This window comes from Polyodon spathula, chromosome 27 (assembly GCF_017654505.1).
Source record: "Polyodon spathula isolate WHYD16114869_AA chromosome 27, ASM1765450v1, whole genome shotgun sequence".
In the NCBI taxonomy this organism is placed as follows: domain Eukaryota; kingdom Metazoa; phylum Chordata; class Actinopteri; order Acipenseriformes; family Polyodontidae; genus Polyodon; species Polyodon spathula.
This window is the reverse complement of record NC_054560.1, coordinates 2,521,451-2,536,052: the sequence shown is the minus strand read 5'-3', so window position 1 is coordinate 2,536,052 and position 14,602 is coordinate 2,521,451. Positions and strand designations below refer to the sequence as shown.

Genomic DNA, 14,602 nt, shown 5'->3' with positions numbered 1-14,602 from the left:
AAATGTACTGAAGATGTGTCATTTATATCCTGTGAGAATTTCAATTTGTGGTCAGTATTCAGCGATATAGAAACAATAGGCACTCATGTGTGAGAATGTTAGACCACTTTGTGCTTTAATTAGGCATCTTTAACAACTTCTGAAAAGTCTCATGCATTTTATCATTTGTGGCTGTGTTCCTTTTCTCTTACTATTTTTTTAATTAATTGCATGTGTGACCTATTAAAGTCTTCAATTAAATAGAAATTAGACAGACATTAATTTGGCTACTTTGAAAATTTTCCAAGATTCTCAGTTACAGTGATTTGATTTCTTATTCCCAACAAATTGAAACCACAGCTGCACTGGGGTGTTCTAATACATCAGCACACCACTGTATTGTATACCAATAAACCATGCTTGTAATAGACTATGTGGATTTGTGCTCAAGTAAGCTTTATCTTGGCTTCCACTGGTTAGGTCTCTAGTATAGAAATGTTTAAAGCAGCCTCATTTTGTTCACCGTGTAGGTCTCAATGTGCAAGTTGAAAGAAACATACTCAGTCCATCACACCTCTGTTTGGAAGCCTGCTCTCTGACTGTCTGGCACTTTCTCGGTCATTTCACCTGGAGAGTGAAATTGTCCTCACCCTCCAGGGCCTTCTTTCATGGTAATCAACCGCTTACCCCGAATGACTGGCATGCACTCAGCCAGTAACATGACCCAGAAGACACTGCTGAGGTGAACTGACCTAGGAAGTGAAGCTATCAGCTTGGTGCTCTGAGTGAATATGTAGTGACCCCTTCTCATCCCCCTCCTCTGTCTTCAAAACCTTAGGATTGACATGCCTGGAATACACAAACATGGCGCATCACAGGACCACAAGATCTGTCTGGAGTATTTGAAGTATTTATGGGGAAGCTTTTTTAAACCTTGTTCATTAAAGAGGCTATGGAGTACCCTAGGTGTGTTTTAGTATGTCATAGCCTGGCATTAATCATATGAACCCGCAGTTATCAAAAAGACATCCAGGTGTCCCGGGAAAACTAGAATTGTCCCAGTTTCCAGCGTTCATTTTTTGCTCAGCAGGTTGAGAGCAGAGTAATTCATTAGGTTATCTTAATGCCTTTCAGTACTAGTATATACAGTAATGAATTGTTTCAGAGTTGCTACGGCGTCAATGAATTAAACAAATAAAAAAACGTCCTGTTTTTTTATTTTTTTTAATATGGAAATCAACCTTTATCCCCTAGAGGGCCCCACCAATACATCAGATGAGCAATTTGTATATTGCGGTGAAAGGCTGAGAGCAATCGTAGCTCCACACAGACTGAACACGTCTACCGCGCTTTAGTGCACAAACTGCAAACTCACAGAGTCTCCTGCAATAGCTTTCCTTAACCAAAAATAAATACGTATTTGCTTAATGTTATGAATCCCGTTCTTTAATTTTAAGGCCAATAAAATATCATTCTAATTTGTTAATTTAAGAAACAACAACCGACCAAACAAAACATTCTTAATCTAAAATAATTAAAATAACAAATTCTACCTCCTACCGCTTTTGTTTTTAAATTAATAAAAACAACATAGGTACGACCCTAGTTTGTGCACCATTCTCCCCTATTGGGGGTTCATTTAAAAGCACAGAATTTTTTTTTTTTTTATGTTCCCCGTGTTTTAGATCCTAATACTTCACCTGGTCGGCTATTCTATGCATTTATAACTCTCGGTAAAAAAGTGCTTCCTACCTTCTGTTCCTCTCTCTGTGTTCATTTGAAGTAGTGTCTCGGGTTAACTTTATCAATGCCATTTTCTAGGCTGAAGAGTTTTCATTATTTTAACCAGTTCTCAAAGCTCATGTCATTCAGTCCTTGGATCAGCCTGGTTGCTCTTCTCTGTACCTCCTCGAATGCAATGATGTATTTTTTGTAGTGAGGTGGCAGAAACTGCATACAGTATTCTAGGTGGGGTCTAACTAGAGCATTGTATAATCTTAGCATAACCTCTAGACTTGCAATACAGCCTAACATTCTATGTCTTTATAATTGCTTCACCACACTGGCGAGATACTCCACTACAGTATAACCCAGAAATCTTTTTCAAAGTTCTCGTCCCCCATCTCCACCAGATTCATTCACCGCGGTCTCTTCTGTAAAAGAAAAACACAAGACGAGAGGTGTTGGGTCATCGCTGCAGAAAGACGGGCCAGACCAGGCCCGTCTTTCTACACCAGGTAAAGAGTGTGGCCCGTCTTTCTACACCAGGTAAAGAGCGTGGCCCATCTTTCTGCTGTTCTGCTAGTATTAGAATTATGTGGCCCATATTCAATTGATTTAAACAGTAGCTGATCTAGAAACCATCGGAATTACCCCCAAACATTGTCGTTTTGCATTGTTTTCAACTCCCTTTAAATGCTGACTTCTGAACAGCCTTCTGGTGGCCAATAGAAACATCACAGTGTCTCTCTGTGTCACAGAAACTTTCTCTTTGAATATTATCCTCCACGTAGCTTCCAGTTTTCACAATGCTCACACAATGTTGTGTGAATAAGACACCCTGTACAAGTGTCCTATTTGTTTCAAGGTTGAGAAAATCATGTCTGTAAAATATTAAAACCACCAAGGAGGGTAATACTTGCATGATTAACATACAACTCCACCTACACCCACAGATACAACTCTATTTACACCTGATCCAGGCTGCAACCCAGAACCTCATTTCAAGCAGCATCCCTCCCCCCAGCAGACACACACAAGCTGTTCTAGCACATCGTGAATATGAAGACCTGCAAATTAGTTTTCACCAGTTACACAATATGAATACAGAAACAGCGCACTGCTAAACCGCTGACCCATGATCGATCTTATTGCAAGCAATAAAACCGTGTGTCATTTCTGATTCATACAATGTTAAAACTGTTTTAATTGCATATTTCATATTGTTTAACAAATCATTAACAGATATTGATTATATGGCATATGTACTGTTTCCAAAGTATTTTTCTATATTATCAGCAATATATTTATTTTACAAATTGATCAGTATTTATAAAAGTCTCTTTCTAAAACTTTGAAAAATTATTTTACTATCTTTTTTTTGCCAATCACAAGTTTCATATTTATATATCATAACTTTAAAAAAATCATATTGGATAATGACAGTATATTGGTTTTATTTTACAGTAAATATAGAGTTACAATCTATCAAGCTATTTGGTCACGCTGATAGATGTTACTTTTGGAGAAAGTCTGGTGAGCTGTACAAAGCAAAGAACACCATACCAACTGTCAAGCATGGAGGTGGTAATATCCTTCTATGGGGCATAGGAAATGTAGTTCCAGTACATGATAAAATGGATTCCATAGCATACCAAAAGATATTGGCCAATCACCTGAAACCTTCCGCTACAAAACTTGGTTTAAAACACAACTAGGCATTCCAACACAACAACGATCCGAAGCACACATCAAAATCTACATCAGATTGGTTAAAGAAGAATAAAATCAAGGTTCTGGAATGGCCCGGTCAAAGTCCCGATCTAAATCCGATTGAGAATCTTTGGTACGAGTTGAAGAAGACTGTGCTTAAGAGAAGTCCTCAGAATTTGATTGAGCTGGAACAATCTGGCGTTGAAGAATGGTCAGGAATCACTAAAGAATCATGCCAAAAGCTCATTGACAAATATCCTAATTGTTTAAAAGAGGTTAATATTGCTAAAGGCGCCTCAACTAGCTATTAATTTCATTTTCCTTGTCAGAGTATGAATACTTTTGAATTAGCATTTCTGGAGCTTTGCAAAAAAATTACTCAAATAAATAATGGTAGACATCTATTTCTTGTAAAAAAAGATCTTTCCTATAATTATTTGTTTTCAAGAAATTTCTAGAAATTATACATTTCCATTGGGGTATGTAAACTTTTGACTACAAATATATATATGTATGTGTGTGTGTGTGTGTGGGGGGGGGGGGTATTAATATCAATGTGGGGACAAGAATTGAGAAAATGTCTCCACAAAGACAGCAACTCCTGAAAAAACGACATTGTGGGGATGTCCCCACTTTGTAAAAGACCTTTTTAAGAACTAAATATGTCTTTAAAAAAAAAAAAAAAGTGCAAGAATATTTAGTTCGTTGTTGACTTTCACCCTGTGTGGAGTTTTGTCTGACTGGAGTTAGAAATAGTAAATAAAAATATAGTGAGAGTCAATGAGAAGCCCCCAAAGTACAGGAATACAAACATGTGTGTGTGTGTGTGTGTATAATACTCTTACCTTTCTGTAATAGAATGATGAATGATGAAAGGGAACATTAAATGATTAACAAGCCATTTTATTGATGCACACGTATGAAATGTACAGTCACTACTGAGAATGTGTTATGTGAGGAGTTAACAGTGCATTGCAGCCTGGTTGTTTTCCAAACATATCTAAATCAGTTAAAACTAGTATTGTAATATAGAAAACAGGAAAGATCTGTTAACAGTTTTCCCATGGTCCACTTCTGATTATATGACCTACAACACAGGAAGTGACTAGGCACCAGGAAGCAACAGATTAATTGTGCAGTCTTTCACATTTATAATAATAATAATAATAATAATAATAATAATAATAATTTAAACGAGATTTAGTTTTTTACATTAGCCAAACAGTGATCTTACATAAGTTTTATTTAGCATGTTGCACAGTGACTGTCGGGTCTTTTGCATCTACAATCATGCAATGGATTTAACTCTAGGTAGCATAGGAGCAATGTAAAACAATGTATTTTGGAGCACTTTGAAACAAAATACAAAAACACTGCTCAAATGAAAAGAAAAACAAAATTCTATAGCAAACCGGGCAGTGCATTGATTAACTAGAGGCTCCTCCCTTATCCTGAATAAAACGCAAACCTTTGCCATGCTTTCAAATATGTTAGGAAAATTGGAGAAAGTGAAATTTAAGAAAAAGATTGCGCCATCTTTCAACGATGTTTACGCTTATGTTTTTCCTACTGATAAAGAATGTATCGTTTGCTTGTGTAAGCAGTTCTGGCAGGCACCGACCACCCTCGAAAAGGATTCACAGCCTGGGACCCTCATCCACGAAGTGTCGCATTTCTTGGGAACAAAAGACATCACTTAGGAGAAACTGTATGTCGAGGTCCATGAAGACTGGGGAAGGCTGAACAGCTATAAATGCTTACTGCTCAGACTGGAGAGACCTTGCAATTGATTGTACAAGTTCCAGAACAGTATTATTTACTGTATTTCTCTTATTTGTACTGACTTTATTATATTTCATAACTGCTTGTATCTGCAATGTGATATTTTATAACAACTATAAGTCACCCTGAATATGGGCATATGCTCATTAATATGTAATAATAATAATAATAATAATAATAATAATAATAATAATAATAATAATAATAATAGTAATAATAGTAATAATAATAATATTAATAATAATAATAGTAAATTAGTTTAGATCATTAACACAACTACCCGAGCATTGAGAGAGGAATTTAGGCCCCCTCACCCTTCATACCCACCTAGAGCTGTGCCAAAAAAAAGTGCTTTATTTAGTCCAGCTCAAAGCAGACTTTAAACAATTGTAAACTGATTTAAATCACTTTTTACTGCATCATATGAACAGGGCATTATAGGAGCACTAGGAAAGCAAGGGATATAGTAAAATCTCATCTTAAAGTATTTTTTCTTTAAAGATTTTTCTTGCAATGCCTTGATGCCATCAATATCTTCTCGGAAATGTTTTTAAAAAGCATGTAGGGGCCCAGTTTTATTCCTAGGGCACGGATGCTAATGCAAAGGTTGTTAGCGCCTGATTACGGGGTGCTAGGTGCACAAACAGGTGCAATCAGCATTCATTAACTACACCAGTTTCCAAAAACTGTATTTTCCAATAATAACAGCTAGAAATAGTGATTGTAATGCAATTGTTTGCCTTTCTGACCAAGCCAAACCTTCCACAAGCTCTAACCTTCTCAGGGTTTACAACACTACTCCTCATCCTCACCCTAGGTTAATAAATACACCTTTTAAAAGCCATTCTTAATTCCCCAGAGGTAACTAATAGCCCACTGGTCCCGGTGCATTGTGGGTTGTCGTACCTTTACCTTTTAGACTACATTTCCCTTTCTTCCCTCTACATGGGACACAAACTCAGTTCAATAATCGGATCTACAAATCTGCCTTCAACAACCTTTCCCCACACTTTACCACCCAAGCTATAGACATAGTGTCACATATAACTAACGAAAGCATTTCTAAATAAAGACTACATTACTTTAATACATAACAGGTTAATGATTGTAATGTTCCATATTTTTGTAATAAAACACTTAAAACTAAACTTTTCTAGGTTCATGTAGGATGTACAGCAGTGGCGGCTCATCATAAGAGGCTAAAAGTATTTTCCTTTAAAAATAATCCCAGTGCGATTACCATGGCTGCGTGCGGCAGGCGGCTTCCATTTTAGACCCTAACGCAGTGGTCCTCAAAGAGCTCGCGGCAGCTGGTCTGAAATTATGGGTTGTGAACACATTTCTGGCAGGTCGTAGCATGGTAAAATAAAGAAAACTTTTCCATGCTGCACACGTTTTCCAATTGAATTGAAACCAGGTTTTTCATGATTATCTATGCTTTTACCTGTATAAACTTGTCTATAAACACTTAATATTTCACTATATGATATGTGTACTTATATAAGCTGATAATCATAAGTGAATTGCATTCAAATATTAAATTTTTAAATGAAAATGTAAATCTTGTCAATTTCAATGAAATGGTCACCCAAAGCAAGGGGATTTCAGTCTGAAGCCCAAGTCAGTTAAAAGTCTGAAATGTGTATAACACTGTGTTAGAACACTGGCCTAAGTATAAAAGCTTATTTGTTAGATGTTCTCTGAGTTAACTAGCATGTTACCTAATTAACCTTTTGTCACCAATTACTGTTAACAGGTGAGGGTCCATGATTACTATAAATATAGGTAGCATAGGCACAAGTTTGTCATTCCTGAATGTAAGGGAGCAGAAAATGACAAAATACGCTCAGTTAAGCAAAGAAAGAAGAAAAGTCTGTAATTACTTTAAGAAATGAAGGTCAATCTTTAAGACAAATCGCAAGAACTTTGCAAGTGTCTGTAACTGCTGTGGCCAAGATCATCAAACGATTTGAAGAAACTGGCACTCATGAGGACTGAACAAGGTCAGGCAGGCCAAGGGTGACCTCAGAATCAGAGAACAAGTTCATTTGAGTCACAAGTCTGCGAAACCGACGATTAACTGCCCCCGAAATACAAGCTCAGCTAAATGCTACTAGAAGTACAGATGTTTCAACATCAACTGTTCAGAGGAGATTGCGTGAAGCTGGCCTAACTGAAAGAATTGCTGCAAAGAAACCATTGTTAAGAGTGCAGAATAAGAGGAAGAGACTTGCCTGGGCCAAAAAACACAGAAACTGGACATTTGAGGAGTGGAAGTCAGTCTTATGGACCAATGAGTCAAAAATAATGAGATATTTGGGTCCAACTGCCGAGTATTTGTAAGGCGCAGAGAGGGTTAGCGCATGAGTTCTGCATGTGTGGTTCCCACTGTCAAGCACGGAGGAGGCAGTGTCATGGTCTGGGGTTGCTTTGCTGGTGACAGAGTTGGTGATCTTTACCAAGTCCATGGCAAGCTCAATCAGCATGGCTATCATAGCATACTTCAGAGGCATGCCATTCCATCAGGATTATGGCTAGTTGGGCAGCAAGATATTGACCCAGAACACACCTCAAAGTTGTGCAAGAATTATCTGGCGAAGAAGGAAAGGGAAGGACAACTCAATCTAATATCCTGGCCTGCAGTCTCCAGACCTCAATCCCATAGAACTATGGGACGAACTGGACAGAAGAGTCAAAGCAAAGCTACCCACAAGTGCCCTGCATCTCTGGGAATTGCTGTAGAAGCGCTGGGAAGACATGTCGGGTGATTTCCTGCTGAAACTTATTAACCAAATGCCTCGTGTTTGTGAGGCTGTTATTAAGGCAAAGGGTGGCTATTTTGAGGAATCCAAGATTTAGAGACAATTTTCCATTTTCTTGAACATTGCTTTGACACTCCTTATGTTTTGTTTTGTATATTATAACGTGTGTTTTTATTTTCAAGTATTTACAGAAACGTATACGATGTAAAACATTGTCAATTATGAAAAAAACCTAGTTTCCAGCAAGTGTACTCAAACTTCTGACTGGTACTGTGTGTGTGTGTGTGTGTGTATATATATATAATCATGTAGGACGGTGCTGTGCAATTCAAGCTGATATCAACTCCATGGGAACTGAATGGGGGGAAAAGATAGCTTGTATTTTACATAGCACCTACTATATATGTTATAATGCATAGTTCAATTAGAATAATGAAACTATAGCTCATACAGTCGCTGACAAAAGTATTTGGGCAGTTAAAAAAAATGCAAACCTCAAAGAAATTGATTTCTATGATTTCGAATTGATCTATTGAAAGATAGAAATTAAGCCAGTGATTCAGCTTTATAATAAAACAACAAATTATTACAGAACATGCACAACATGAAAAATAACATGCAAAAAGAGTCTCATAAATCAGGTTTTCTGCACACTACCATAGTCCACTCTACTGAGTACCAGTTTAAACACAAGTATGAGTCTATGTGTTTCTTCCTGTAAAGTAGGGCGCCCTTATCAGTCTGCTGAAATCCATGCTCCACTCCACCCTGCTAATCACTAGCTGGTAGGTGAGTGGGTCCTTCGCCCTGGCAGTGAAGCGCTCGGAGGAGAATCTGGAGCCGTATCTAGCAGCAGAGCTGTTGGTGTGGTAGTGGTTGAGAACAAACTGAGGTGCATCCCCAGGGCTCTGCTTGTACCAGCTCACCAGCTCTCCGCTATCCCTCTCAATGCTGCAGTCCAGGACGGCTGTCTGTCCCGGGCTGAGAGACAGGCTGCGGGCTGCAGCCTTCAGCGTTATCGCAGACAGAGCCCCTGCAGGAACAACAGCTTTACTATATACCATGCCAGTGGAGAAAGGGTTCAAGGCACCGTGTTGACATTTCTCATTTTAAGGTAATTTTCCTTTGCATCGTTTTTATTTTTAATGCGAGTTAAACAGCCAATCTTCAATATGTTATTGAGTATTAAGAGATGTGATCAATATTACAAGAAAATAGTGTTTAATGAACAAGTGGATGCAAAGAAGGGCTTAAACAGATCTCTAGTAAATACTTCATTTTGTTTGTCATGTGGAGACAACATCTCCATCTCACACAGCCAGGTCCCTTTCTTCTATTAACCACATTGATCCAAATTTGAAATTCGGAGGTGATACTCTCTCTCAATAAACACATTCAAATGTTTTTTTGAATGAAAAGTAATTCATCTGAAATTGGCTGCAGCTGTGTTACAGAATAACAAGAGACAGGAACAATCTGGAGAATTTCACAAAGCAGAGAATTGCTGATTTTTTTTTTAATGTAATTCACCAGACAAATACTTGTGTGGAGTTTATTATTTCAGGGTTTAACTGTAGTTTCTTCTGGTAAAAAATTGGCTTCTACACGAGACATGGAATCAGTTAAAAAGCAGTTCTGCCTTTCTTAGTTTTATAGTTGAGTTCTTGAAGTTACTATGAGTAAAAACACATTGATCTCAATCTCGGCAGAAATACTTAGAGCTCAGCCAGACTGCAAGGCAACAGCAGCGCACTCCCTCTGTCTTCCTCAATGCTTTTACTGTCCTCCTTCTCAGCAGATAATGTGTTAAGAGAGAGTCAAACAGACACACAAGCTGTCAGCCAAATATCAAAATGCAGAATTACATCATGTTAGCCAATCAGACTGTGAATGCAGCAATTGTGGACCAACAGTGACACCTTCTGGTAGAAATAATAATTTATTAATGAATGCTGTTTGATAACGTGTATATATAACTCCTGGATAGCATAAGCTACTTCAAGTCTTTTAAATTCACTTTTGCTTTACCCTACAGCCGTATAGGGGAGTGTACTATAATGTAGGACTATGTATAAGATTGTAAACACTGACCTATTTTTAAAAAATTTCATTATTATTGGATTATACATGTTCAAATGGACGTGCCTCTCTCAAACACAGTAGAATATATAAAAGATATTAAATAATTGACAATAATTCTGTATACATGAGCGTGAACCATCCTCTTCAGGCAGGCTGTAGTGTATTATGCCTATGTATAATGATAAACGTCGTTTTCCGTTATCAATTTCTCAGTATTTCTAGTGATTGATAAAAGTTGGTTATAGATTCTGGATGCAGTTTGTTCTCCATCTATATATAGTAATTGAAAGTGAAGTACTTTTAATAATAAAGTATGTAATTAAACAGTAACATTCAAATACCTCAATTATTGGATGAGGATCACCTTTCGGGGTGTTCGAGCATGCGTGTGCTAAACTCAGTGCTGAGGCACATACATGTTCTGTTGCATAAAAAGGAAGAGAGAAACTAACAGATGGTTTGAATGCAGACCAACAGGAAACACACTGTTACTGTCTGCCAACGGCATTACAGCATGGTATTAGCAGACACATTCAGAGAACTGTATATTTAATCACAAGCTGTCCTATTCAACCCTGTCTCAGTCTCTGTGACCCAAGGAAATAGGAGAACTGGTAACTGGTACAAAACATCAGCGTTCAATTGCCTCTGCCTCGGCATTGGAACAGACCGCTGCTGAGAATTGGTCATGGGCCAGAATTAAACAGGGAGTCTGTGGTTTTCTATTCAATGTTATTAATAATGGGGCTGTATTGTTATTTTTAACAATTCAATGGTCATTCTTTTTTGGGTGGGATTATAGGAATAAATATTTATTTTAGTAACAATAGCCCAGAAGTAAAATCTTTAATATTAAGATCTTTTTTTTCCTACTGTCCTTTTAAACAGGCAAGTCATTTGTTTTTTAAAACTTGTTTTTCTAGATTGTTTGTTCTAGCTTTTTATAAGAAAATTATTCCACACAGCGTTACCCAATTAAGCCTTTATTAGGCTAGTTAATGTGGAACTTGCTTTAATGAATGAGCGATTGCAGATTAATTCACACTTAACATTTCTATCTAAACTAGACTCCGGGTTTAACATCAGGGTCTGGATGGAGGTCACACTGAAAATGGCAAAGCATTCAAAAAGCACAGCTGTATTGTTCCAGAATAGAATAGAATTAAGACTTCAAATCCAAATGAAAAACAGATTGAGCAGTAAGAACTTTGTTTTTATTAATATTCTGTCAACTTTACAGAGTAACAATTGTCATTTTCTTGTTAAATATGCCGAGGTTTAAATACAATCCTTATAATGTTATTATAAAATGTAAACTCTTTTTAAAGTGTTTAATAGTCACAAAGCAATTAATTCCTGAATGCTTGTAAAACTGTTAAAAACACACACGTCATTACAGAAGCCAAAGGCGGAACCGAGAAGAACAGAGGTAGAAGTGTAACCCTATTCCTGAGTTGAATGGATTTGATTTTATATATATTTGTTTCAGTGTCAGAACAAATGTAATAATTAGTTTGTGCCCCAGCTTAAAAAAAAACAACACATTTATTCATAGCTTTTTACCCAATTAATACAGAATATTTGAAGGAAAAAAATGCCCTGAACAAAAATACAAACCTAATATAAAATTCTACACCCAAAAACGAGGAAAAAAATAATAAATATATTATATATATATATATATATATATATATATATATATATATATATATATATATATATATATATATATACCCCCCTATAGGGAACCTCCCCTTCAGTGAATTTATTAAGGGAGATTGAAACATGAATTGTCACTGCAGAAGGCATGGCATCCTTTTGCCCACCCACCCCGCGACTGCCTGTCCCCTTTTTATCTCTTCAGTTCTGGTACTGATCAGCTAACTGTCTCAGACATGTTTTTGGTTAATTTAATAAAGGCAAAAAGGACCTATAGATTCTTGGAGAACTGTTATGTGTTATATTATTTTGTTTAAAGAGCCTGTCTCCATATACCTCCATATAGTTCACAAATCTTCCCAATGAAAAACGTGGGGTCAGATACACACCAGGACTAATGTTGAAGGCCAAGTCAATTTCATACAGTTCTCTTCTGACAGCATGGTTGTTTATAGATAGGGCTTTTAGATTTTGGGTTTTATTTTTGATTATGTGATGTCCCTTTAAACATATATTAATTTCCACTGCGTTAGTTTCTAGGAGTGCGTTGCTAATAATTTAAGTTAAGGCTTAACAACTATTAACTAAGGTTTAAAGGGAGGGAGAGAGAAAGATAATAAAAACCAAAAACAAGAAGCCCTATTTATAACCCACCCTTATACACAGGTGGTACAGCCACCCGAAATCTCTTTGCATCAGACAGGTTGTATCAAACAGAACTATGCATTATAACATATATAGTAAAGGGTGCTATGTAAAATACAAGCTATCTTTTCCCCCATTCTGGTCCCATGAAGTTGATATAAGTTTGAATTGTACAGCACCGTCCCACATGACATATATACACATATACACATATATATATATATATATATATATATATTTTTTTTTTTTTTTTTTCCTGGGCGGACACCCCTATGCTTAGTTCAGTATAATCAGACATTGTGAATTCTACAGCAGGGTAGAGAGGTAGACACATTTTGTTTTATCAGTAATTATTCAGCACATCTCCTCTGAAGAAAACCAAACCCTTAAGAGGCAGTTTTTGGTTTGTTTACTTAACTGTGCTGGCTGAAATAGTTTGGCTGCGTAAACATTGTAAATTAGTATAGTCTGAACAGAGTGTATGGGTAAACAGGCAGTTTACAGAAAACCAATATACTTTTTAATGGCATAAAATTATCTATAAGAGTGTTATTTTTGGATTGCTAGTATTCTTATTAGTACTATTGTACCATCTTTGGCTTTAAGAGAGGCAATATACTGCAAATTGTCAACAGCATTAAAATATATAGATAAGAAGCATTGTACTTGAAAATGTGCCTGACAATCTAACAATCATTTTACACACACACACATACACACAAAAAAACACACATTTTAATCAATCATTTTGTTTTTAAAAAGATTAACTCTGTTTTGAAGTTTCTTTAAAACTCACCAACGGGGCAGGAGAGAGAGAAAAAAAAAAAACTCTCTTTGACTACAACCTCCCACTAAGACCTGGGCAAACTACACGACACGTCCACAACACACCGTCTTCATTGGCAATTAGGGTCCAGAGTTTTTTTTCTTTCCCATCAAGAATTCCTTTTATAATGTCCTTCATATTCCCTTCCTACAGGTTAGGTAATATGTGTTTGTGATATGTAATGTATAATTCCTATGGAGTCCTTCAATGTCTTTAGCCCATCTGCAGGACTCTTGCTGGCTGAAAGGCTGAGGTAGGGAGCCCTGTCTCTGGAGCTCTGTAGTGTACTGAAGGTAGAGTCTTTGAACCCTGGTTTCCCTGTGCCCTTGAGAAGACTGGACTCCTCTGGGTGTTTGATAATAAGCTAGCATCACAGTGGTGAGCTACCTGAATCACATCTCTAGGTTTCATCTCCCATCTCTCGAAGGTCTACTTTCACAGCACTATTAAAACTCAAACCTGTCCTGTTTCAATAACATACCCACTGCCGGTTCCAGCTGCAGTCCAGTCTGCAGACTGCAGAGCGCTACACAAATAGGTATGCCACTTTTTTTGTAAATTCAATTTCTAAATACACTCCCTGATTTTTTTTTTTTTTTGCAGTTTTCCTTTGCTTTAGACGCTCATTACAAATTTTGGCCATCAAGGCTTAATGACAGAGTCCCAATTCAGACTCTTTCACCCAGATTAGTGCTAATTGTGGTTGAGGAAACCAGCCATTTTTGTATTAACCTGCAGACAAACTTAATAAACAGCAGAACAAATCTAATGAGAATATTCATTCATTACCAATAATAATAATAATAATACAGACAGGAGGTGGGAAATGAAGGACAAGTCACACACACACACATCAGATCGCACAGTGTATATAGCAGGGGTGATGGGGTTAGACTTTAAGGCCTGGTTTGGGATTCCTAAGCTAACATTGGTAACCATGGTAACACTGGGTTTCTTTGGTTTCAGTAGGTAACAGCAATGTGAACTCATAATAATAAAGGTCAGTGTTATTTGAACGCGTTGGGGTTTATTATGATAAGCAATGCTTCCACAGGTCCAGAAACGCCTAGCAGCTCCTGGCATTTAGATGCCAAGCCCGGGAAATGACAGAAAATATCTGGAAACATTTCAAAACCATTGTCGAGCAGAGCCGTCTCAGTTCACATTAGCAGCTAGATAACGTTTAACCTGTTAGAAATATTTCTCCACTTCAAATCTGACAGGCTGGGTCAGTGACAACTGTCTGAACAGACCAGTGAGACTTTGAAAGCTGACATGTGTCTTCTATAGCTAGCGTTAAAGCTGCCTCTACATTTTGACTGTACAGATCAAGACGGGCTTGACAGCCCGAGTTAATCAGACTGCTGGTTCAAGTAGTATGTGCAGAAAATACAAAAAAGGTATTTTAGTGCAGAAATGCTCTCCCGTTAAATAG

The 14,602-nt window shown here is 37.2% G+C and overlaps 1 protein-coding gene across 1 annotated transcript in view; it reads right to left on the bottom strand.

Annotated features, from left to right (window-relative positions):
* The window catches only part of LOC121301163 (WD repeat-containing protein 18-like), a 30,060-nt gene extending 21,041 nt beyond the window's left edge, over positions 1-9,019 (bottom strand). The window contains exon 1 of the mRNA XM_041230301.1: positions 8,735-9,019. Coding sequence (XP_041086235.1) covers positions 8,735-9,019 — 285 coding nt within the window. The remainder of the gene's footprint in view (positions 1-8,734) is intronic.
* Between the last annotated feature and the right edge of the window lie 5,583 nt (positions 9,020-14,602).